General features: G+C 31.8%; 2 protein-coding genes and 1 long non-coding RNA gene across 4 annotated transcripts in view; 2 read left to right on the top strand and 1 right to left on the bottom strand.

Annotated features, from left to right (window-relative positions):
- LOC115885553 (mediator of RNA polymerase II transcription subunit 15) overlaps positions 1-9543 on the top strand; it is a 21580-nt gene extending 12037 nt beyond the window's left edge. Inside the window, exons 7-14 of the mRNA XM_030904510.1 lie at positions 27-194; positions 276-469; positions 822-885; positions 940-1109; positions 1176-1300; positions 6870-7037; positions 7094-7226; positions 9035-9543. Coding sequence (XP_030760370.1) covers positions 27-194; positions 276-469; positions 822-885; positions 940-1109; positions 1176-1300; positions 6870-7037; positions 7094-7226; positions 9035-9166 — 1154 coding nt within the window. The 3' untranslated portion in view covers positions 9167-9543. The remainder of the gene's footprint in view (positions 1-26; positions 195-275; positions 470-821; positions 886-939; positions 1110-1175; positions 1301-6869; positions 7038-7093; positions 7227-9034) is intronic.
- On the top strand, positions 3750-4826 carry LOC115885570. Of its 2 annotated transcripts, XR_004050764.1 has the most exons (4): positions 3750-3759; positions 4078-4134; positions 4229-4297; positions 4411-4826. It is a non-coding gene; the product is annotated as an uncharacterized LOC115885570 (long non-coding RNA). The 2 variants fall into 2 exon arrangements; XR_004050761.1 differs by lacking the exon at positions 3750-3759 and having other exon boundaries at positions 3766-4134.
- On the bottom strand, positions 9505-26140 carry LOC115885562 (glyoxylate/hydroxypyruvate reductase A-like). The gene is made up of 6 exons (XM_030904517.1): positions 25961-26140; positions 24276-24526; positions 14436-14550; positions 12660-12878; positions 9952-10109; positions 9505-9751 (listed from the first exon to the last, which is right to left on the bottom strand). Exons 1-6 carry the CDS (start codon positions 26049-26051, stop codon positions 9620-9622), a joined length of 966 nt encoding a protein of 321 aa, XP_030760377.1. The 5' UTR covers positions 26052-26140; the 3' UTR covers positions 9505-9619.

Genomic DNA, 26140 nt, shown 5'->3' with positions numbered 1-26140 from the left:
AAATATAGTTTAAATTTACTAAATAGGAGGTCCCATTCAACAAATACAACAACCTAGGCAACCAAATCCACCCAACGCGATGTTATTGAATCCACCTATGATGGGTGGTGGAGGATATGTGAGACAACCAGGGCCAAATCAAATTTTTGTTCAGTCACCTCTACAGCAGTCAGCACAATCTCCAGCTAGTAGCGGTATGTCCTTCAGCATTATAATTTGAAACTAGAAGTTACTTGATGTAATAGTTTATAATTATGAGACTAATTTTTCTTTAGGTATGTCTCAACAACCTAGTGCGTCACCAGCATTAGTACCTAGTCCAGGCACGCCCATGGGGATGATGGGTGGCCCTAGGCCTCCTAGTATGGCCCCCAGTCCTGGAGGTTCTCTAAACACACCAGGTCAGCCAGGTCAAAGTCCTATGGGTGCTGGCGGACCAATGACTGATGAACAGGCTTATAGAGAAAAGGTAATAATTGCCATATCATTTAGTCTTTAAAATAATAACCATATAAAATGTCTTAAGATATTTATGAAAATATTTATAAGCGTAAGAGTGTATTAAAGTCTCTCCCAAGAGGGTCAATGACAGTCACATTTGTTGTATTCTCTGTCATTTTAATTCACAGGTAAATTATATTTTAAGTCATTTTTTGGATGTCATCTGTCTAAATATTTACTCGTTCGACAGGCTAGCTTTGTTTTTTTTTGTATTATTTAAAGGGTAAAAATTAAAAACTGTCATATTAGGTACTATAACATAATTGCCAATTGAATTAAATCAAAGTAACATTTTTTTATTTTAAATTGTTTTTTTATAGGTTAGGCAACTCAGCAAATATATTGAACCATTAAGAAAAATGATTGCTAAAATGGGCAATGATGGTGAGTTTGTAAAATAATTTTGTTTTGATGTTAAGTGAAGCATCTTATTTTTAGATGTCGAGAAAATGAGCAAAATGAAGAAATTACTAGAAATTCTTTCCAATCCACAACAAAGAATGCCCCTGGATACATTAATTAAATGTGAAATAGTCTTGGAAAAAATCGACTTTAAGAGAGGTGATGGTTCTGTTAATGCTACTTCAGCGCCACACTTACCATTTAGAGTAAGTATTAACATTTTAAATGTTGATTTAAATTATGTTAAAACTTCATATTATCTATTTCTTTAGGAACCACATGTATTCCATCCTTTGTTAGATGCTGTAGGTCAAAATCTTCAAAGTCCAGTTATTAATCATACCTTACATCGTACTTTTGGACCTACCTTAGATGCATTATTTGGACCTGAGTTTAAGTGAGTAAAAAAAAATACTTTCTTTATATACCGGGTCGGCTAGCCTCGTTCTTGGGTCGGTATTTACTTGTGTGGAAGTGAATCTTTATGGGATCTTATTAAGTTGGAGAGAGAAAAGTGCGACGGTGTTATAACAACATTGTTAGGGTATCCAGTTTATTTATAATGAAAAAACGTCAGTAACACGTGATAACTCAAGAACCACTTTAGATATTGAAACTTTCTTTTTTTGTTTTGAAGTTTGGATCTTCGCCAAAAATGAGAAAACATTGGTAGGATTGTTTTGTTCATTCAAAAAATAAAAAAAACTCTTTATTTACAGTGCATGGCAATTTTAAGCAATCGCGAACATTTTTTGTTTGTAAGGATTTTCACATACCAGCTGCGAAGAAAATATAGCAGAAACACTAAGCAAATTTGAAAAAAACTACATCAATTACATTATTTTTAATGGATTTCAAGATATCGATTTTTGAACTTATTTTCTCCTTTGAATTCTAATAGCGCGACCACTGCCAAGCACCGACTAACAATAGTGCGGGTATAGTCGTTTCTCAGTTATCTGTTTTCGTCGTCTACTTGCTGGTCTCTTATAGACTTTAAAATCTGTCCTCTGATGGTATACACCCTTCCACGGTTGAGGTTGGCCCTCCGTGCCCTTCACAGTCGAAGAGCTTGTCTCCGGCTGAGGTACCCCTGAGATAGAGGTTGGAGGATTTGTTTCCATTTTCTCCACCTCTTAAACTTGGTCTCCTTAGACCTAATACTGGTGCTGTTCCGAATCTATACTAGAAGATATATCCCTCTTTCTCTATTGCCTCCTTGGATTTGCGGTCAATTTCTATTGTGGGAACCATGGGACTCCATGGTCAGGTTCCCTTGAGTCCCCATGAGTCCCCCTTGGATAAGGCTCAGCAGGTAGCTGGTGGGTTTCCCTTTGATTCTCTCTCGGTAGAAAGACCGTGATGGTCGCCTCTTTTGGGATGTTTTCTCCCTTTACTGTAACCAGTCCCGACCCCTGCCAATTCTTAAGCTTAGGTGCGGCTTCCACCAACCAATCCGCCGATTCTTGAGTTGCACAATCTATGAGGAGCATGCCCACCCGAAAGTGTAACCCCGCAAAACGCAGCTCACCCATATTTTGTGGATCGTTGCGTTGCAATCCGCTCGCTACTACTTTGTCTAGCCTCTTCTAGAGCTGTTTGGCTGGTAGTGGTCACTGCAACCTCTGAGTAATTTTTTGGCAGCACCGTCATTTTCACTTGTCCAGCAATAGCGGCAAAGCTAGTAATACCACAGAACAGATACAAATCAGAAATTTCACTTATGGGATTTCCGTTGTCAAGATTTTATTTTTTATGTTATATGCGCGCAGGCGGCACAAAACCATGCGCAAGGTTTTTGTGAGGTTGCCAAGGTAACCCATAATTCTCAGTACTTGAAAAATTATTTTTATATTATAATCCCACGGCCACATTTCTTCACTCATTTAGCATTTCTTTCACGAAATAAGTGACGCAAGTATACAAGAATTACCGAATATACATAATTATGAGGAATTTGATATATTTGGAAAATTAAAATATGCCTAAAAATTAACATTATTATTACGAAAAACGCGCATGGCAACGTCCCTTGAGTGCAGCATTTTGCGACGTAGTACGAAATGTAACAAAAATTTACCTCATTTTCTGCACAAAAAAAGTTAAAAAATATTATCATTGAAATATTTAAACCAAAACAATTGAAATTGATTTTAGAATAAATAAAACCAACGGGCATCGTCAGTTTTGCACTCTATTTTGCTTTACTGCTAAATATAAAAAAATTATTATTGCAATGGTAATTAAAGATTCAGGAATTTCTTTGTTAAAATCTGACAACTGACAACGTTGCTCAACATTTCTAACCTAAAAATATGAATGTCATATGAACGGGCGGAAAAGTAAATTAACGGAAAAGTAAATTAAAATAATTTTAATTTACTTTGTGGTGTGTTTGTGATATTTTGTGACTATATTTGTTTGACAATTTTGTTTATAATGGGCCTTCGTTACTGCTGTGTTCCCGGCTGTTTAAGCAATACGGAGACTGATATGGGTCTTAGCTTCTTTTCATTCCCATTGGATCCAAAAAGGTACATAAATATTTTTTATCTACACAATAAGGAATGTTTCCTCTAGAATTTTAAACAATCTAGTAAGATTTTTTAGAAATTCTAAAGTTTTTGACAGACTCATGTATGTACAATCATCTATTAAATAACGAAAAATATTTTAATAAATTCTAGATGTTCTGAGTGGGTTAAGAACTGCAACAGGCATGATTTTAGAGCAAAATCACCTATAGATTTGCATAGAGGGTATAGAGTTTGTGGAAAACACTTTCAACCTACCATGTTTGCGGGAATGTCTCAAAGCCGTCTAAAGAAATTTGCTGTTCCAACTTTTTGATGTCAGGTGGGTTCATAAGCATTGTTTTTCATTTTACTTGTAATTTTTTTCAAATCATCAGTTGCTTGTTTATCTGCACAATCGATTTATACACTTGCACAAACGAACATTTAAATAAACAAAAATAGTTTATAGATAGGCATTTAGAAAATCCAGTTTCAGTCTGTTCGTGGTGGTTCTGTGTAATATTTTCAATATTTTTATGACAAATACTATATTACTGAAAAACAAAAACTTTTGACAATAACATTTAGCTTTCAATTTTGCCTCTTAAAATTGTGTTTGTGTTATGCTCAAAAAAATTAAATAAATATATTTTTGTAGACAATTCCATGATGGAAGTTGAAGCTACTATTCCTGCTGTTCCTATTACATCTGAAGGTGAGTAAAATACTATTTTTTTTAACCTTTTAAACACAATGCAATAGGGTATAGAATTCCAGTTTTCAATAAATATTTTATTTTATGTTTTCAGCGGTTTCAGAATCTACTTCACCAGATGTAATTGCTATTCCATCAACATCCAAGGAAGTTACATCTGAAGGTGAGTAAAATACTATTACCTTTTAAACACAATGCTGAATATAAATCTGAACTGCCATACCGATATAGGGTATAGAATTCCAATTTTCAATAAATATTTTTTTATGTTTTCAGCTGTTTCGGAATCTACTTCACCAGATGTAATCGCTATTCCATCAACATCCAAGGAAGTTACATCTGAAGGTCAGTAAAATATTTTATAAACACAAGGCTGAATACAGGGTGGCGCACCTCATTCATCTTGGTTGATTATACGAAAACGTAAAGATATAGAAACAAAATATTTTATGGGTATATGTGGAAAGACAATGTACTTAATTTAAAATTATTTTAAAATGTACAGGGTGTGTCAGGACTAAGATCCATACCAAAGTTATATTTTTTCTTATGGAACACACGGTATTTTATTTCACTTTGGGATTCTTGGACATAAAATAAGGTATTTATTATAAGGGTTTAATATGTTTAAAAGGTTTGGTTTTTGAGATATTTAAATACATTTAAATATGCATGTTATAATAACAAAGTTTGTCAACATCCTGTACATTAATTTTTAAGAGTTAATTCTTGTGCTGACTTTGAAGCCAGAGAAATAAACTTTACTAAAAAAATGTATTGCATCCTTAAATGTATAGAGGGGTATCAAAAATTGCTGGTCTATTTTAAGTATTTACTTTACATAAAAACTTTGTTATTTCAAATACAACACTATGTATTTTTTAAAAGAAGTTGAAGCAGATTTTATTTTATATAGATATGTTTCTAAATACGATAGGTTCTTAAATACAGATTTTTTTTTAGATATTTTTAATTAGCAAGTAAGTTTAGTTAGATGATATATATTTATCTATTCTTTTTTTTTAATTTTTCATTTGTATTAATAAATTTTAGGATCATTTACATTTAAGTAATTGTATTAGATTTTGTACCTAATATCACATTGCTAGGATTATATGTATAATTTTTACATATTTATAATAACAAATAAAATGTTATTTTATTTCAGTCAAATTGTTTTTATTATATTCTGTCTACATTTTCAAATGAAGGTTTGTATTGAAAAAAAATAAAATTGCTGAATCATAAAATCATGACAGCGTCAAGCTTATAGTGGGACCCTGAAATTTACATAAACAGGGTCCCAAACTGCAGTTAAAAGTCGCTTATTCCTATAAAAAATTCACTACAAATTAGGTTACTGCAGCAAAATCCTTATTACTTATTGCAAATCCTGCATTTTTTCCTAGGCCCCTTTACACAAGTACAGTATGATCGAATAAAAACGGCGTCAGCGATGGCTATGAAATGACAATCGATGACATTTCCCATATAAAATGACAGCGATCTTCATTTCATAGCCATCGCTGAGGCCGTTTTTATTCGATCATACGGTATAATACCGTATGATCGAAAAAAAAACGGCGTCCAGTTGGCTGGGAAACGACGATCGATGACTTTCCCATATAAATTTACATATAAAATGACAGCGATCTTCATTTCAAAGCCAACGCTGACGCCGTTCTTTCTCGATCATACGGTATCATACTGCCACAAAACCCACCTTGTCCGAATTATTTTTGTGATTATTCTCTTTGAAAATTAAATATTAATGTTTATTTCTAGAAAAACGAGATACAAAACAATGACTCAACTCAATGAACACTTTTTTTTGTAAAATAACGCTTTAAACATTTGAATCAATTGGCATGATTTTTCGTATTATTTTTACACATTATTTATTTTGTCACTACTAAATCTTACTTTTTTCAAATAAATACTGTTAAAAAACGAAATACGCTCCTGTCACGATTCACACGTATCTGAGTTCGACCCTGGCTCGTTTAAAGCCATCAACTAATGATCAGCTGTGCCACAGAATATACACCATACAGAAGCGACAAAGAGCTTTGAATAGCATTGGTCAAATGGGAACTAATTGCGTGACGTCACGTTTGACATCCGTGCGCCTTGAACAGCATTTCACACTGAAAGAAAATTGTTAGATTTTAATAGAAAACGATGAAAGGCAGGTTTATTTAGTTTTAAAAACTAGAGGGATTTAAATCAGTATTTTTATTTAGAATTAAAAATAAATAAATAATTATGAAATATATTTTTTAGTCTTTTATGCATAATATCTAGAAATAATTATACCTGCGGTCGTGAATTTTTTTTGGTGTATAATTCTGTGACGTCACGTTTGACAGTTAACCAGCATTATCCCCTCCTAAAAATTTTGAAGCAAATCTCTTTGTCGCTTCTGTATGGTGTATATTTTGTGGCTGTGCGGCGCGCAGGAGGATGAAATCTGTGCGCGAGGAACGGAATTCTTACAACACACTTGAAAAGCACCGACGTTCAGTGAAATTTCTGATTTGTATCTGTTCTGTGGTAATACCTCTCAGCTTGCCTCGCGGTGTTGGATGACTTTCCATCCTGGCTTTTTTCTCCTTGCCGGAGCTGAGGTTGGCTTTTTCTTTTGCCAGGCTGTTTCTTGGTTCCTTTACTCTCCCCTTTTTCGAGGAGTGTTTTCACATCATACAATATAATAATCACATTGCAATTATTTACAGGTTAGTACCGCCATTAAAAAAATTGAGTGTTGAAGAACCTACTAGCGAGATTCCCGATGTTCTACAAGGAGAAATTGCTAGGTTAGATCAACGGTTTAAAGTTAGTCTGGATCCCAATCAGCAACCTGGTTCGAAGTGTATTCAGTTAACCTGCTGGCTTGACGATAAGTAAATAACTGCATAACTGTTATTTTATATATGATTATTTGAATTTTATTCCGTAGAAATCTTCCATGCGTTCCGCCGATATCATTAATGATACCAGAGGAATATCCTAAAGAATCGCCGACATGTCATATGGCGTCTCACGAGTATAATGCAACCAAATTTTTATCAGATGTCCAGACCGCTCTTCTGGTAAGAAAAGTTTTATCAGTACATATTAAAAAATAAAAATTTTACAAATAGGGTTTTGCAATAGTGTGTTGGTCATCTACAAGGTTTTTTAAGCAAATGGTTCATTAAAAATTTTCTAGGATTCGATTTAGATACCTACAAGTTTGATAGTTTTAAGGTTGTGTTCAGGTATTCTTTCTATCTAAAACTGATACTTTCTGTTTAACCAGAAGTGGCGTAGTTGTATTTCCTCTCTCTATAGATTTATGATACTCTATATTTAATAGATATTTCGCAAGTGACAGTACTTAACACCAGAAAAACTACGGCTCTTTGCCTCTTTGTCGTCGAAGTCAGGTTTTCGGGGATTTCGCAGAGTATACTATTATACTTCCATTATATAGATGTAGCTACTGATTTACATTTTAATTAGGAAATTGTAGTATGTATTGTTAATAGGTACATACTCTTAAAATATAAATATGCCCAGAAAGAAGGATAACGTGTTCTGAATAACTCTGAATATTTTTTTTCTTTTTGTCTATTTTTCTCTTGCTCTCTTTTTCTCGAGAATAATGCGAAAAAAACGAGAAAATTTAGAATAAAATTTAAAAAATCAGCTGATTTTCAAACATATTTTCTTTGCTCTAATTAAAAATGAAGGGAAGAGGAAAAATCAATGATGCTCTTTTAAAGGAATTTTTAAATAATCAACCTAAACGCTAAATTGTAACTGGATATAACAAACCATGTCTAAATACTAACGCATACAATAATACATTTTTGTATCTTTAACATAATACCGTATGACCGGAAAAAAAACGGCGTCCGGTTGGCTTTGAAATGACGATCGATGACATTTGCCATATAATTTTCTATATAAAATGACAGCGATCTTCATTTCATAGCCGTCGCTGACGCCGTTTTTTTTTCGATTGTATGGTATTTGGCAACATTAAATCAGTTTTCTCTGTAAAAGTCAGTTTTGGGACATCGTATGTTTTCCCCCAGCTTACCCTTTAAATTATAATTAAAATTATTATTATCATTTTTCAATAGTATGTGAATATTACATCATGTTAATTTCTGAATCCAGATCCGCTACCGTAGATACATATTTAGCTATATAAAGCTTAATCTCAGGACATTACTCTAGATTTAATTTGTGTAAGTGGGGGTTTGTTTAAACAAAAAATAATCGAATTGAAGTTTAAAAGTCATATTTGTAGAACACTTCAATTTACTTAAGTACTTAATTAGATATTTTAAATATATTTTCAAAATTTCCAAACTATTTTGAATTTATCTTTATGCGTTGTTAAGTAAATACGTAATTGATAAAGTCATATGTATCGTTGTACCTACAATATAAAAGTACATAAAAATATTTGAAATAGTGTAATTTGATGATTAAAGCAAAGAATATTCGAATAGAAAATCTCTAGTTTTTGGAATTTTATCTTGTCATATAATTTTATCAATTATATAACATTTTATATCAGTTCTATTTACATTTTTTAAATTTAGATTTAACACATTGCCTCCTGAATTTATTTGAAATATTTTCATATAAAATTTTGATTTGTTGCCATATGGAAACTTTTAGACGGTGGTCTAAAAGCTATTCCCTAACACCTATATCATCTCCGTTCGTCGTCGGATTTCCCTTTCTCTAGTTTGCGAATAATATTTTAAAAATCAATAATTTTATTTATGTACACAAAGTGTCTTAAAACTGAATGTCTAGAATTTAAAGAAATATACTTATTTTTAAATAGGCGTAGGAAGTCTCTTAGTATATAATTAATATGTGTTTTGGTTCTTTGCAGGCTAGAGTTAAGAAGCTTCCGAAACATTTCTCTCTGTCTCAACTGCTGGACACTTGGGAAATGAGCGTTAGGCAAGCGTCAGCTCCCTCGAACATTCCAATAAGTTCATTCGCTCTGTTAATGGGGCTTTGAAGTGTATTTATCCTTTTATATTATCTCAGTAAAGGTAATTATTGGTTCTATAAAAGTTCGTGCAATGCGATCATTATAAGCTGAAAAATGCTATAGTCTGTTCAACGAGTCAGGGTAGATTTCTACAGACGTCATCCAAAAATGACAGAAAATATAGTTTACCTGTGAATTAAAATGACAGACACAGCTGTCACGATCGCAGATTCTCTCATTACACAGTCTATGTAGGAATAATATCTTCATTGGGAACTCATATTTAAAAGTGTTTTTGAGCTTAGAGTGAATCTATTGGTAAAATATATATTTTAAAAGTGTTAAATGAGATACTGAGGAACAACTATGTTTTTTTTTTATTTATTATAAGACATAAAGTATAATGATATTATTTATTTTGTACCTATACAGTGGATTAAGTGAATAATTAAACTTATAGTTATTAATTTTGAAGTAAAGTTAATAACCCCTTTCATAATCTACTTGATAGATGAGTGGCTGATTTTGCTGATATCTCTCATAGTTGGTCTTGAATTGTTGGGCTATATCGTGAGCACGACTACTGCCGGATATGTGCGGTGTTATAAAAACCTAAAATATGCAGTTTTTATCACAAACAATGTATACAGGGTCCAGCAAGATAATAGAAATTTTGTTTCCAGTGCAGAAAAAGAAATATTAGTACACAGTTTAGAGCTACACTTAAACGAAATTACTAAGTTTTTTATTAAAGGACATATAGGTGCCCGACGCACTGTTGCAGGACACTGTATATGTATCAATTAACTTACGTTATCTAATTTCCAAAGTGGACTATCCTCTGACAGAGGTTCTTTTTCGATAACATCTAAGATAGCTGCAGAGATCCATTTTTCTTTTAGAGCACGTATTATTTCAGCATCTTTGATTACATTGCCTCTTCCAACGTTTATAAATACTGTATTTCTTCCTGAAAGTCCAATACAGGGTGAGTCTTAGATAAGTGCAAATATTTTCACTGGTGGTATATTTATACCCCAGAAACACGTCTATGAGTTTTTTCTTCGCAAAACAGAGATGTTGAAAATCGCGCATTTTCTTTTAAATTTCCCTGTATATTTTTCGAAAACTTTTTACTGCCTGTTCACCGCAAATTTTCCCACTGTATAATTTCTGAATCTCTGATATTACCATAATTACGGCTTTACTCTATGGTTACGGCACTAAAAGGGATGCAAATACAGAAAAAATCCGGTGGCTCTCAAAATTTTTTCAAAAAAAATAATTTTTTTTTTAATTTTCAAACTTAAATAACTCGGTTATTTTGGATTTATCTGAAAAATGATAAAGAGAAAATATGTTTCTTTTATCGAGATCTACCAGCCCTGAAAATATTTGCACTTATTTAAGACTCGCCCTGTATAAACAAATTATTATTATTAATAATAATATTTATTTATATACCGGGCGCGTCTCAAAAGTGGCTCACCCCTATAACTTTTTTATTTTTTCAAATAGAAAAACGAGATTTGGTATGTTAGTATATGACATAAATTAGGATTGATTGGCGTATTCAATTGTTTTTGGTCACTTCCTATTTCACCCGAAATGACTACAACTTTTGATTTTTAAATGGCACCCTCGGTATTTTTTTACTTTATTCGCTAGAAAATGACATTCTGAATAAAATGACATACCATATGTCAACTTTTGACATTCTCGCTTAATAAAAAACTGTATTTTAAAATTCAATCTAGAGTGCCATGGCTATCTTTGAAACACTAATTCTTTATCAAGGACCCTTGGAAAAATAGATTTAATCGTCTAGTGTTTTTAGTGTCTTGTCCTGGCGTTAGAAAATGCTCAAATCGTATTTTTAATCATATCTCAATTTTTCAAATGGAACGAGGGTGGCTCATTAGCATAATTGGAAAAAGCATTTTTTACGAATAATTTGATACCACACACTTGGTATTTCCAGTCAAATTTTCCTTACGAATCGCAAGTTATAATTTCAAATAAACCATATGCGAAAATGTCAAAAATTGACATATTATGATATGTCATTCTATTGAGAGTGTCATTTTCTGTCGAATAAAGTAAAAAAATACCGGGAGTGCCATTTAAAAATCAAAAGTTTTTGAATAAAAAATTGAATACGTCAATCAATCCTAATTTATGTCATATTCTAACATATCAAATTTCGTTTTTGTAACTACAAAAATAAAGTTATAGGGGTGAGCCAGTTTAGAGACGCACCCGGTATAGGAAAATAAATAAAAGTTGTTGTGGAATGCACGTCGCAATCTTGTCACAGATTTCTCTATACAGGGTGTTCCAAAAAACATGTGCCATCTCTCGTAAAAATAAAAATTATTTTCTATATCAACATAGGTCCGAGTCTGCTTTGTTTCGTAGTTACAGGGGGTTAAAGTCTTCATTTTTTTTTTCGATTTTCAAAGAAAGCATATGCGCTACTGACTTTTTTCTGTTTTTAGCAAAATTGTGTAGACCTTTTAATGCCGACTAAAAGTTGTATCTTGATATTTTGTCGATTTTGATCTTCTTTAGATAAACGCACTTTTATTAATTACAATTAATAAAAATATAATAAATAAATTATTTATTTAATCTAATTTATTATTAAATTTTATTAAAATTTATAACAATGATGTTTAGTGCTACGTACAGCAAATTCCAATAATAATGGTAGATATTTAAGATAATTACAAAAGACCGATTTTTTAAAAATTATAACATCCTGTAACTCTAAAACTATGCATTTCTGCACCCATGTTATAGGGACTTTTTTCATATTTTTTGATGAGGAATCAATGAATACTTATTTAACACTTTGGCCAATTAATAATATTAAAAAAAATTAAAGGTTGCTATTAGACTTGGGTTATGGCAAATTAACAAAAATGCGTTTATCTCATCAAGGAGATCGAAATCGAAAAAATATATAGAGACAACTTTTAATTGGCATTGAACAGTCTACACAATTTTGATAACAATAGAAAAAAAAAAGTCAATGGCGTACATGTTTTGTTTTTAGAAAAATATTCCAGTTATAACCCATAAGCACGTCCCTGATGAATGTGTCGACGCTTTTTTAGCAATCAAATATATCGAACTTATAGTAACTTTTACCCCCAAAATTTCATGCCAATCGCTAAAAGCACTTGGAAGAAAATTACAATAAATCGAGAAAAAATGAAGACTTTACCGCCTTGTTACTATGAAGCACAGCAGAATCGGACCTATGTAGTATGTTGATATAAAAAAAATATATTATATTTTTACGTAAGGAATCCCCCCACGCGAATGGCACATCTTTTGAAACGCCCTGTATAAAGGAACTTGTAGATACCAAAAACATATACAAGGTGGTGCAAGATGTGGTGGACGCGCGATTACGTTCATGTCTTATTATCGTGAGTTTATAATTAATTAATTAAAAATAGAAGGTTTACAATTTGCCACAAAACCAAGACTTTGAACATTAGACATAACTCACCTTTACAATTCTCTAGAATTCCGTTGCCTAAAATGTCATTTGTTTCAGGTGTAGAGGGTAAGACGTTAACTACATAATCAACTTTAGACAGAATTTCTTTGAGATTGGCTGTATTAAAATATTGGCTAATATGTTGGTATTCCTCATTTTCTAAAGACAGTGATTCTCTTCTACCATATCCATAAACTGTAGCACCCAAATATTTTAACGTTTTACCGACTGAAAATTTGTAAAAATTGCTCTAAATAATTAATTTATTTTCTAAATATTTAATAAGAACCGGTGATGGAATTTTTTTAAAAATTTGGATTTTTGCATAAAGGCGCTTGCTCCATTTGTCTAAATTCTTTTCCGCGTTACGGTGTTACCGCTTCATACTAAAAGTGGTAGCATTTTTGTCATTTTAAATGGAATACCTGGTATATTATTACATTTTTTAAAACTACTTTCATATCTAATAATTTTTCTATTATACTAACCTAAACCAATTTCAACTAGAGTTACGATAAAAAATAAAACGTGTAAAATTAACAAAATCCTGATCTTGAATAAGCATTGGTTAAATCCTTAGGTTAAATCATAAATTTGGCATATTGAAAGCTGAAATTTGGAGGGAGATGAAAAAAAAATATTTCTGTTATAAAATCGCTCAAATCATTGTTATTTTAAATTCCAGCCTATGAATATTATTAAAAAAATCCAAACACAAATAAAAAAAATTTTATTTGCTTTTCAACGATATATCATGTTCCTATACCTAAACCTGGTTTCTTCAGTGAGGCCATTTAAAAGATAATAATTCTATTATAGTTCGTTTAAAGAAAATCGTTACCAGATCAGTCAGATATTCAAACTTTATAAGTATCAATTAGGGTTTGCTTCCAAAACTTCTAAAATTGCCATAGTAACGAAATTTTTGAAATGAGACTATAAAGGAAGGTTTAGGAACATGATATATCATATCGTTGAAAAACTATTTTATTAGTCTTTTGATTTTTTAAATAATATACATAGGGTTGAATTTCAAATAATAAAGATTTCGGCAATTTTATAACAAACAGAAATAAATATTTTTTGTCTCTCCCTGTGGAATTCCAATGAGTGAGTTGATTTAAATAGATCGAATATATAGACTTTCGTTAATTTATAACTCAAATTTCACCTTTTAAAATGTTCAATTCATGATTTTACCAAAGATTTTATATACCAATGCTTATTCAAGATCATGTTTTTGTTAATTTTACATATTATGTTTTATTTATTATCTCAAAAAATGTTAGAGATAAGTATAGGTTAGTATGATAGAAAAATTATGAGATATGAAAGTAGTTTCCAGAAATGTAATAATATACCGGGTGTTCCATTTAAAATAAGAAAGATGCTACCACTTTTCAAACGATGCGGCAACATTGTAACGCGCTGAAAATATTTTAGATAGATGGAGCAGGTGTCTTTTTGTAAAAATCCAAATTTTCAAAAAAATTCTATCACCGGTCGTCATCTCCATAAACGTCTAACGTGCCATCGCCATGAAACACCCTATAGAGTACGATCTTTCAAAAAAATGGCGTCAAATTGGCTTAGAAATGACAATCGATAAGATTCACCATATAAATATTATATATATGATGATTATTTTTGTTTGATATTAGAGCGTGCAATGTAAGTTAGCGAAAAATATCCCTTTTGGTGTCAAATTTCTGCTAATTAGTGCGATTAATGATAATATTTGCTCGTAAAAGATACTTAAACATATACATAAAGGAATATACTTACTTACGGTACCAATACTTCCAATTCCTAAAACGCCAATGGTTAATTCTGATATAGATCTAAAATTATATACGTATGGGCCCGAGTTCCAAAAAGATTTTTTCTGATTTTCTCTCACCTATATTGTAATAACTTATATATTATCTTATATAGAAACAAATATTTAATTGACAAAAAATGAATGAAAACGACACAGTAGTCAAAAAATATTTAATTTCGTTTTTTTATTATATCACTGATATGTTATGTCTTTGACAGCGACAACAGCCAATTATGAGTTACTTGTTAAACACAGCCTATTCACTAGGCAGCCAGGGGTGGAACCAAAGAATATTATAGTTTTAAGAACTCTCGTGTGGAAGCTTTAGTGATTTGTCATACGGTGGCGCTTTTGAACATAATCGAAGCCTGAAAATGCTAATATTTTAAATTTTGAGGACTACGCGCGGCGATATTTCGTACGGTGTTGCCAAACATATTTTATTTCTCGATATTTAAAGAAATATGTATTGATTATATATTTCGTATTCGTTAGTACATGAGGCCTAAGGCTATAAAAACGTAGCTATGAAAATAAAATTTTAGATTTTTAATTTTTTTGTACCTTCTAATAAAAATTACTTCTATTCCAATAAAAAATTAACTAGTATGATTATGTGTTATCTGTGCTAGTATTAGGAAACTGGAGTAAATACAGAGAATATTAATTCGTTCTCTAAGATGAGCACTACTAAGTAATTTTTTAAAATTCGACCCATAAGGGGGTGTAATTAGATAAAGGGATGTAATTATACAAAAAAAAATCTGTACCTACTAGGAGTATGAACTTTGCACAGATGTGGCGCATTTGAACATTGATAAGCGATTTTTGGAAATGTATAGCCTAAGGGTAGTGAAACTGGGGGTGAAATTTTGTACAAAAGTGTTAGTTCTAGGAGTATAAAATTTTGTACAGAGTTTCCTTAAGTGACGAAAGTGAGTACCTAGAAGCTAATTTTTGACATTCATCCCTTAGAAATAAGGGATGAAAATTTGTACAAAAGGTTAAAATCGGTTTTAGAAGTATGAATTTTGCAGACGTTCCTTATGTAACGTAATTTAGCATTAAGAAGCAATTTTTGGAAATTCGCCCTCTAAGGGTGTGAAAGGGGGGGTGAACGTTCTGGAACAATAAATTCTGTTCAAGGAATATGAGAATTTGCACAGAGGTTCCTTATGTAGCGTAATTGAATAATTAGAGTGATTTTTGGAATTCATTCCTTAAGGGGGTCAAACTAGGGGTGAAAATATTTGTATAATTTTTTTATGTAAAATCCGTTCTAGGACTAGGAGTATGAAATTCTGTTCAGAGGTCCCTTAAATGATGAAAGTGAGTACCTAGAAGCGAATTTTAGGCATGCATCCCCTAAAAAATAAGGGATGAAAATTTGTACAAAAATTTGTTAAAATCGGTTTTAGAAGTATGAATTTTGCAGACGTTCCTTATGTAACGTAATTTAGCACTAAGAAGCAATTTTTGGAAATTCGCCCTCTAAGGGTGTGAAATGAGGGGTTGAATGTTCTGGAACAATAAATTCTGTTCAAGGAATATGAGAATTTGCACAGAGGTTCCTTATGTAGCGTAATTGAATAATTAGAGTGATTTTTGGAATACATTCCTTAAGGGGGTAAAACTAGGGGTGAAAATATTTGTATAATTTCTTATGTAAAATCCGTTCTAGGACTAGGAGTATGAAATTCTGTTCAGAGGTCCCTTAAATGATGAAAGTGAGTACCTAGAAGCGAATTTTAGGCATGCATCCCCTAAAAAATAAGGGATGAAAATTTGTACAAAAATTTGTTAAAATCGGTTTTAGAAGTATGAATTTTGCAGACGTTCCTTATGTAACGTAATTTAGCACTAAGAAGCAATTTTTGGAAATTCGCCCTCTAAGGGTGTGAAATGAGGGGTTGAATGTTCTGGAACAATAAATTCTGTTCAAGGAATATGAGAATTTGCACAGAGGTTCCTTATGTAGCGTAATTGAATAATTAGAGTGATTTTTGGAATTCATTCCTTAAGGGGGTAAAACTTGGGGTGAAAATTTGTACAATTTTTTATGTAAAATCCGTTCTAGGACTAGGAGTATGAAATTCTGTTCAGAGGTCCCTTAAATGATGAAAGTGAGTACCTAGAAGCGAATTTTAGGCATGCATCCCCTAAAAAATAAGGGATGAAAATTTGTACAAAAATTTGTTAAAATCGGTTGTAGAAGTATGAATTTTGCAGACGTTCCTTATGTAACGTAATTTAGCACTAAGAAGCAATTTTTGCAAATTCGCCCTCTAAGGGTGTGAAATGAAGGGTTGAACGTTCTGGAACAATAAATTCTGTTCAAGGAATATGATTATGATGTATATGATGATTTGCACAGAGGTTTATTATGTAGCGTAATTGAATAATTAGAGCGATTTTTGGAATTCATTCCTTAAGGGGGTAAAACTAAGGGTAAAAATTTGTATAATTTTTATGTAAAATCCGTTCTAGGACTAGGAGTATGCAATTTTGTACAGAGGTCCCTTAAGTGATGAAAGTGTGTACCCAGAAGAAAATTTTGGACATGTACCCCTTAAAAAATAAGCACTCCCTATAAAACAATTAAAATACAAAATTTGTCTAAAAAAAAAAAGTTGGGGTGGGCCACTCTTATCACTTAGGGATATAAAAATAGATAACACCCTAGGAATAGGTTGTGACCAAACCAAACCAAACCAGACCTACTGAATATACATATAAAATTTTATCAAAATCGGTTTAGCCGTTTCGGAGATGGTAACAAAAAATTTAAAAAAAACAACCCCTATTAAAATATAGGGGATGATGGTGGAACGGTGAAAATTTAGGGTTATTTGTATTTATTAATGCCAACAAAAAAAATAAAAACATTTTATCTTTTCAAAAAATAAAAAATGAGGGTGGGCTACCCTTACCACATAAGGGTATAAAAAAATAGATAACAACCTATTCTTAGACGTACTGAATATACATATAAAATTTTATCAAAATCGGTCAAAGCCGTTTCACGGATGGTAACAAAAATTAAAAACAAACCCTATTAAAAATAGGGGGGATGATGGTAGAACGGTGAAAATTTTGGGTTCTTTGTATTTTTTAATGCAAAATAAAAAATAAAAATAAATATTTTTTCAAAATATAAAAAATGGGAATGGCTACCCTTATCACTTAAGGGTATAAAAATAGATAACAAACTATTTTCAGACCTACTCAATATACATAATAAAATTTCATCAAAATCGGCAAAACCGTTTCGGAAATGGTAACAAGAAACTTTAAAAAAACAACCCTATTAAAAAATAGGGATGATGGTAGAACGGTGAAAATTTAGAGTTGTTTGTATTTTTTAAGGCCAAATAAAAAAAATATTTGTTTTCAAAACTAAAAAATGAGGGTAGGCTACCCTCTCGGCTACCCTTATCACTTAAGGGTATAAGAATAGATAACAACCTATTCTTAGACGTACTGAATATACATACATATAAAATTTTATCAAAATCGGTCAATCGGAGATGGTAACAAAAACTTAAAAACAACCCCTATTAAAAAATAGGGATGATGGTAGAACAGTGAAAATTTAGGGTTGTTTGTATTTATTAATGCCAAATAAAAAAATAAAATTATTTTTTTTTTCAAAAATAAAAAATGGGGGGTGGGCTGCCCTTACCACTTAAGGGTATAAAAAATAGATAACAAACTATTTTCAGACCTACACAATATACATAATAAAATGTCATCAAAATCGGCCAAGCTGTTTCGGAGATGGTATCAAAAAAACAACCCCTATTAGAAAATAGGGGATGATGGTAGAACGGTGAAAATTTAGAGTTGTTTGTATTTTTTAAGGCCAAATAAAAAAAATTATTTTTTTTTCCAAAAATAAAAAAATGAGGGTGGGCTACCCTTATCACTTAAGGGTATAAAAAATATATGACAACCTATTTTCAGACCTACTCAATATACTTATAAAATTTCATCAAAATTGGCCAAGCCGTTTCGGAGATGGTATCAAAAAAACAACCCCTATTAGAAAATAGGGGATGGTGGTAAAACGGTGAAAATTTAGAGTTGTTTGTATTTTTAAGGCCAAAAAAAAATTTTTTTTTCCAAAAATAAAAAATGAGGGTGGGCTACCCTCTCGGCTACCCTTATCACTTAAGGGTATAAGAATAGATAACAACCTATTCTTAGACGTACTGAATATACATATAAAATTTTATCAAAATCGGTTAAGCCGTTTCGGAGATGGTAACAAAAAATCTTAAAAAACAACCCCTGTTGAAAAATAGGGGATGATGGTAGAACGGTGAAAATTTAGGGTTGTTTGTATTTTTTAACCCATTTATTCCCGGGGATAGAAATATATAAAAAAAAACATTTTTTTTTAAATACTTTTATTATTATACATATAAAAAGACAAATTTCATGTTTTGGAAAATTCCCAATTCATTTTTTAAAAAAAATAATAGTGGTGCGTTGGCGAACCACTGGTATAAAAAACTAAATAAAACTTTTCTAAAAATATTCCTAACTGATAAAAACCCTACTAAAGTACACTTAACACATCGGAATTATCTTACATTCTACTTAGAAGTATAAAATAAAACACTAAAACGCTCAAAAACAACTAATTTATCAACTTTTATTTGGTGCATGTATGAACCACTGGTAACAAAGATTATTACTTTTGGTGATACGTAGCAAAGCACGGAACATGCAAATGTACCTTACATTTTTGACATATATACATACTATGATTATGGCAAACTCTACATCTCCTTCGAGCCTTAGTTTCGTGGAAAACAATGGTGTGGCCTTGATTATCAAAGCGAATTTCGTCAATAGATTGTGGAATGTTTCTAATAACTGCAGCAACTCTTGTAGATTTCATTAGACGTAGTGCAACATATGATTTGAAATCGATTTGAGATATTTTACTATTGTTAGCAACATTATAAAGCTTCCAAGCATTCACCATAATACTGTCCAAAGTATTACAGAATAAAGGCCACCACCATTTTTTCCCCAAAATTCTGGTTCTGTAATTGGCTATTCCGTTATCGTGCAAATCCACACCTCCCATATATTTATTATATTGTGTGATTACATTAGGCTGTGGAACAAAAACATCTTTTTTTTCTTTTCTATTATAACGTTTGACTTTATTTATAGGTTGCACATTATGTACGTTACTACAAAGCGTTACGCAAGAGTTATCATTCCAACGTACAACTGAAACTTTCGAATCTTTATCATATGCCATATCAAAAGCGCCGCGTTCTTTTTTCGAAAAACTTTTACTATTTTCTAGAGGGCAATTATTCGTCCTATTTTCTCTGATAGTTCCAGTAGCAAAGTAACCAGTGTTTTTCAGGTGAGAAAATAATCGAAAAGATGAGAAAAAATTGTCGAAAAAAATTTCATGGTTGCTGGGCTTTTGGATAACAGACAACAAACTCATTACAACGTCACCGCTTAGTCCAAGCTCAGAATATATTTTTTTTTGATTCCCAGCATATGGCATTGTATAAAATAAATACCCGTCAGAAGAACATAGGCACCAAAGCTTGAAGCCAAAACGTACCGGCTTGCCTTTGATGAACATTTTACAAGAATGCCTTCCAAAATATGGCACCATTTGTTCATCAATTGATAAATGAAAATTGAAAATTCCCCATTGCAAGTTTTTTCTATTGATTATGTCCACAAAAGGCCTTATTTTGGAGAACTTATCATTTTTGTCTAATTGTTCATTGTCAGACAGATGCAAATTTCGTTTTATACTATAAAACCTGTTTCTACTCATGCAATTTTTCACTATGCCCACACCTTTGTCTTCCTCAGTGGACCAGTACATTGAAGTTTGTGGTAAAGTGTGATATCCGGAAAGATACATTATTCCTATAAAATTTAACAATTCTTCCTTAGAGACTATGAAGTCATGTCTATTATTATCTGCAGCATATTTATGTGAATATCTCAAAACTAAGTCTGTCACTTCTTCGTCAAAAAATAAAAAGAACACTTCTAAAGGTGTCTTACCACCTACAGCTACAGCTACGTTTTCTTTGTCTTGATGTTCAGTTGATATTGGAGAGTGTGTATATTCTATTTCTCCTTTGAGCCACTGCGGTGCAAGAACAGTATTACGGGAAACTGAAGCAGTAATTTTTCGTTTTTTGGTTTCTAAAGTTTCTTCATCAGAAGAGTCCCAATCGTATTGTTTTCGTACATTTTGATCGACATCTACAGAATTGGAAGAGCTAGGGATGTGAAGTTCGAAAGTACCGACAATATCGTTTGGCTTTGCCGTTTCCGCCAATATATTCTCATCATCTATATCTTCTTCATCTGTCAAAGCATCGGTGTCTGGAGGTATATAAACTGCATCCAGTACAACTAATAATAAAAAACAAAATTTTTATTGAATTATAAACTATAGATGTAAGTAAGTGATTTCTTACCATTATTATCATTTTCCAGCTCAAAAACAACACTTTCCAATTCCTCTTCTAATTGTCTTTGCGTCAAAAATCGTTTATAAGGCATCTTAGCTAACTTACATGCATATAACACGAAACACAAACTAATAATAACGCATTTATTCGATTATTATGACTGTGCACACGTTCGTCAAAACTTGTCAAGACCGGCAAAATTCGGCTTCTAGTTTATTTTTATTACCAGCGGTGCGCGAATGCACCACTAATATTTTGGAGAAAAATTAAGGTTTTTATAGAGACTGTGGTAAATCATCCTTTTTATCATAAAAACGGAAGATCATGACAGATTAGTAGTAGTAATAAAAAAATGGAAATAATTATTAAAATGTGGAAATTTTTCAAAATTCCATTATATAGTTTTTGCAGATTTATTTTGTCACATTTTATACGTTTGTATTTTTTATTACCCGAGGAGAAGAAAAGCCTCAATAAGTATTTTTATTAACAAAAATCTATTATCAACGAATGGGTAGAAAAATCTAGGCTCCAAAACAATATTTTAATCGAAATTTGATTTTCATAAGTTGCTGGTGCATTCATGCACCAATGGGATAAAATGGGTTAATGCCAAATAAAAAAAATTAAAATATTTTTTTTTCAAAAAATAAAAAAATGGGGGTGGGCTACCCTTACCACTTAAGGGTATAAAAAATAGACAACAAACTATTTTCAGACCTACTCAATATACATAATAAAATGTCATCAAAATCGGCCAAGCCGTTTCGGAGATGGTATCAAAAAAACAACCCCTATTAGAAAATAGGGGATGATGGTAGAACGGTGAAAATTTAGAGTTGTTTATATTTTTTAAGGCCAAATAAAAAAATAATTTTTTTTCCAAAAATAAAAAAATGAGGGTGGGCTACCCTCTCGGTTACCCTTATCACTTAAGGGTATAAGAATAGATAACAACCTATTCTTAGACGTACTGAATATACAAATAAAATTTTATCAAAATCGGTTAAGCCGTTTCGGAGATGGTAACAAAAAATCTTAAAAAACAACCCCTGTTAAAAAATAGGGGATGATGGTAGAACGGTGAAAATTTAGGGTTGTTTGTATTTTTTAATGACAAATAAAAAAAATTAAAATATTTTTTTTTTCAAAATAAAAAAATGGGGGTGGACTACCCTTATCACTTAAGGGTATAAAAAATATATAACTACCTATTCTCAGACCTACTGAATATACATATAAAATTTTATCAAAATCGATCAAGCCGTTTCGGAGATGGTAACAAAAATTAAAAAAACATCCCCTATTAAAAAATAGGGGATGATGGTAGAACGGTGAAAACTTAGGGTTGTTTGTATTTTTAATGCCAAATAAAAAAAATAAAAATATTTTTTTAATAAAAAAAATGGGGGTGGGCTACCCTTATCACTTAAGGGTATAAAAAATATGTAACAACCTGTTTTCAGACCTACTCAATATACTTATAAAATTTCATCAAAATCGGCTAAGCCGTTTCGGAGATGGCAACAAAAAAAAAACAACCCCTATTAAAAATAGGGGATGATAGCAGAACGGTGAAAATTTAGGGTTGTTTGTATTTCTTAATGCCAAATAAAAAAATAAAAAACATTTTTTTCTTTTCAAAAACTAAAAAAAATAAGGGTGGGTTACCCTCTCGGCTACCCTTATCAGTTAAGGGTATAAAAATAGATAACAACTTATTCTTAGACGTACTGAATATACATATAAAATTTTATCAAAATCGGTTAAGCCGTTTCGTTCGTAAAATTAAAAAAACAACCCCTATTAAAAAATAGGGGATGAAAGTAGAACGGTGAAAATTTAGTGTTGTTTGTATTTTTTAATGCCAAATAAAAAAAAAATTAAAATATTGTTTTTTCACAAAATAAAAAAATGGGGGTGGACTACCCTTATCATTTAAGGGTATAAAAAATATATAACTACCTATTCTCAGACCTACTGAATATACATATAAAATTTCATCAAAATCGGTTAAGCCGTTTCGGAGGAGTACGGTAACGAAAACTGTAACACGGGAATTATATAAGATAATATTATATGTAAACTGGCGGAGTGCGGAGAACGGAAAGACTGATTATAGCAATAGATAAAATTTAAAACTATAATTTAAAACTATTCAAGAAAGTACACACAAAACAAGGCAACGCCGCGCGTCTATTCGTTCAATTCCGAGCAAAATAGCGAGGCTCCACGAAGTTGGGGCCTCGCTCGCCAAAGCGAGGCCCCATCGACAGGTCAGATTTTGAGGCCAGACGAGACTTCTAGGGTATTAAGATATTCTTTGGTGGAACTCTGTAACGAAATAGCGATCGGCAGCGATGAGAAATACTGTCGCTTGCTGTTTAGTTTGTACGGCCAAGCTCAGTATTCTTCATCGCTACCGATCGCTATTCAGTTACAGAGTTCCAGCCCAGTTGACTTAGATCATTTACATGGATAAGCGTAGCAATGTTACTTCGGCATAGGCACAAGGGCCACAATCAATGGTAACGAAAAGGCAGGACAACCAATGCGCATCAGTGTCATACATAGGCGCAGAATCCTTCCGCGAAAAAGTTCATAGTAGAACATTTCCCAAAATTTATGGCAGACCTGATAAGCAAAGACAGATAGACAGTCAATGCTATAGTGGGCCTACTAATAGAGCATTGTAAACTTAATAGGCATCTAAAGCTGATGGGATTGACAGACGAAGCCATGTGCAGATTTTGTAAATCGGAAAAAGAAACGATAGAACACATCTTATGTCGATGCGACAGCCTGGCAAATGTGCGATTCTTTTTCTACCCGCCACTGATAAGCCATCAACAAAGAGCTATATGGAGCAATATAGTCCTTTTGAAATGGATATAACTTGAGAATGTAACCTAAAAATCAGAAGAGGACCGCAATAGATCTGAAAAGATCGCAGTGGAACAGACCACATAAAAAAAATCTAACTTAGATTATTTACTGAACAATTATAGCAAAGCATATATACGATTGAAGCATATATAGCATATATACAATTGAAGCTCCGAGTATAAAAACATATCCAGGCTGGAGCTCTCATTGCCTGCATGCTCGTACGAGAACATGCGCGAATACTCAAATACTAACTGACAGTGAATAAGTTGTGGTTAAACATTAAAATTACATAAGAAGTATTAAAAACATAGACACTTTAAAAAGTTAAACCAAAATGTACGCTATTCAAAAAGATCATAAAATATGAAATCTTGGATTTAAAGTTACTTTTAATATATCTCTTAATTTTAAAGAGAAGTGGGTATTAAATTTTTCAATTACCTCAAAATAATTTCTTTCTTGAAAGACTACATTTGCCACTACATATTCTGCCATCATTTGACCTAGATTCTGACCTGATATTCTTGTTACAATAAACTTTGGTGGATTCTTTATATCTATGTATCGTTTTAAAAAGTCTATTCCTGCCCATGTAGCCTGAAGCCATTTAATGTTTTGTAGTTTATGTATATGAGGTCCGACTTTATCATAATCTGCTAGTATAATTTCTGCTGTATATAAAGGTGAAGGATCTGTAAGTAAAATTATTAATGACAAAAAATCTGATTTATTCATTAACAGAAAAAAGTATTTTTTTACTTTGTATAATCTGTTACGGCTAAAATGGATACTTGGCTAGTTTTAAAACTAACCAGCTATTTTGCAAACTAACTTAAAGGTTTATCAGCAGCAAAGCTGGCAATCAAAGGATGGTGACCAGCAGCTAGCTTCTAAACTAAATGGTTAGTTTGCAAACTATATATTTTTGTTTTGGTTAATGTCAGGATTTTATATTATTGTTTTAATATTAACCAGTCATTTTAGTTAGTTTGTATAATAGCCTTTTATGATTTTGCTGAATATGATAACTCCATTAGTATTAATCATTCAAAATAGCAAGATTGTTAGTTTATAAATTAACAATAGACCCTCTATAACTTTACTTGCAGCATAATTGTGAGGTTATAACTTAATTTATGCAGGTTGAATTGTGTGTGCTTGTACACCTACGGTACATCGAGCATCGAGCCGTTCTGTAGCTACGGGGCATCTGTAAAGGGGAAAAGAAATTATCTGTTAGCAAGCAATTCATATGGTGCTATAAATATTTTAAATAACATAATTTACTTATATAAACATTTCCAAAAGCAGTTTTATTTTTTCCAACGTTTTTCCACGTAAATGAGACATAATCCTTATAAAAATTAAGAAGAAAAACAATAAAAAAATAATAAAATTACGCATCTATTTTATTGATAACGACTGCACTGTTCTCCAAGATCGGTCTACTACCGCTCTGGTAAAAAATTAGACGATGAATCCCGTAAATTAAAATTCGACAAATTTGCAGGTGGTCAATATAATGACTGGGCGGAGTGTGTTTTGCGGTGACATACTGGTCAAGTCCACGTGGACTCTGCCGCGTGTATACATATAGGTAGCGATCTATAAAAATATATTGCTGTTTATTTAAATATGTATCGTAGTAAACTGATCATATTCCAATATTGTATCTGCATTCTTGAAATTCCTTTCGTAGATACAGATCCAGTAGACGTACGATATTTATATGGTTTTTATTAACTTAGGATAATTATTTACTAGTTTCTTAAAAAAATACAAAATAGAAAACCGGATACCAAATAATTAGCCAACCCAGGAGGTGACGACGGTTGTAGGGAGAAGTTTAATAAGTTGATAGTTACCAAATTCAAGAAGTATATCTATATAATTCACTACCCAAAAACTCTACTTTAACAAGAACAGAAATAGATTTTGTAAGCTGACTTAAACAAATTTGCATACTCACCAATTAAATTGTAAACTAGCTGCTGGTTGTCCGCTATTTTGCAAGAATGTCCTGATTTCTTCAAAATAGCAGCGCTTTTAGTTTGCAAAATTGCTGGTTAGTTTTAAGACTAGCCAATTATCCATATTAGCCATAACATATATAAATTTTACTATACCTGTTTCTTGAACTTCAATAAAATTCACTGTTGGTAAAAGTTCCCTTAATTTATTTACAACCGGAAATACAGAAAACACAGCAACAGCCATTGTATAAATATTTTATATACCTAACATCCTATGCTAACAACTTACAAACTGAAAAGGCGCGTTTTAATGTAAATTTTAAAATTTTTACA

Source organism: Sitophilus oryzae, unplaced genomic scaffold (genome assembly GCF_002938485.1).
Source record: "Sitophilus oryzae breed Bouriz unplaced genomic scaffold, Soryzae_2.0 scaffold_111_pilon_pilon, whole genome shotgun sequence".
In the NCBI taxonomy this organism is placed as follows: Eukaryota; Metazoa; Arthropoda; class Insecta; order Coleoptera; family Curculionidae; genus Sitophilus; species Sitophilus oryzae.
The sequence above is the reverse complement of the archived record's forward strand: the minus strand, read 5'-3'. Positions and strand labels throughout refer to the sequence as shown.

Bases quoted from the DNA above. Each gene is read 5' to 3' on its own strand.
- LOC115885562 (XM_030904517.1), bottom strand. From the start codon at position 26,051: ATGGCTGTTGCTGTGTTTTCTGTATTTCCGGTTGTAAATAAATTAAGG. The intron at 14,551-24,275 runs GTAATTGAAAAA...ATTACAATATAG, and splicing joins AAGAAAGAAATTATTTTGAG to GTGAGAGAAAATCAGAAAAA. The intron at 9,752-9,951 runs GTAAGTTAATTG...TGCATATTTTAG, and splicing joins CACTTTGGAAATTAGATAAC to GTTTTTATAACACCGCACAT.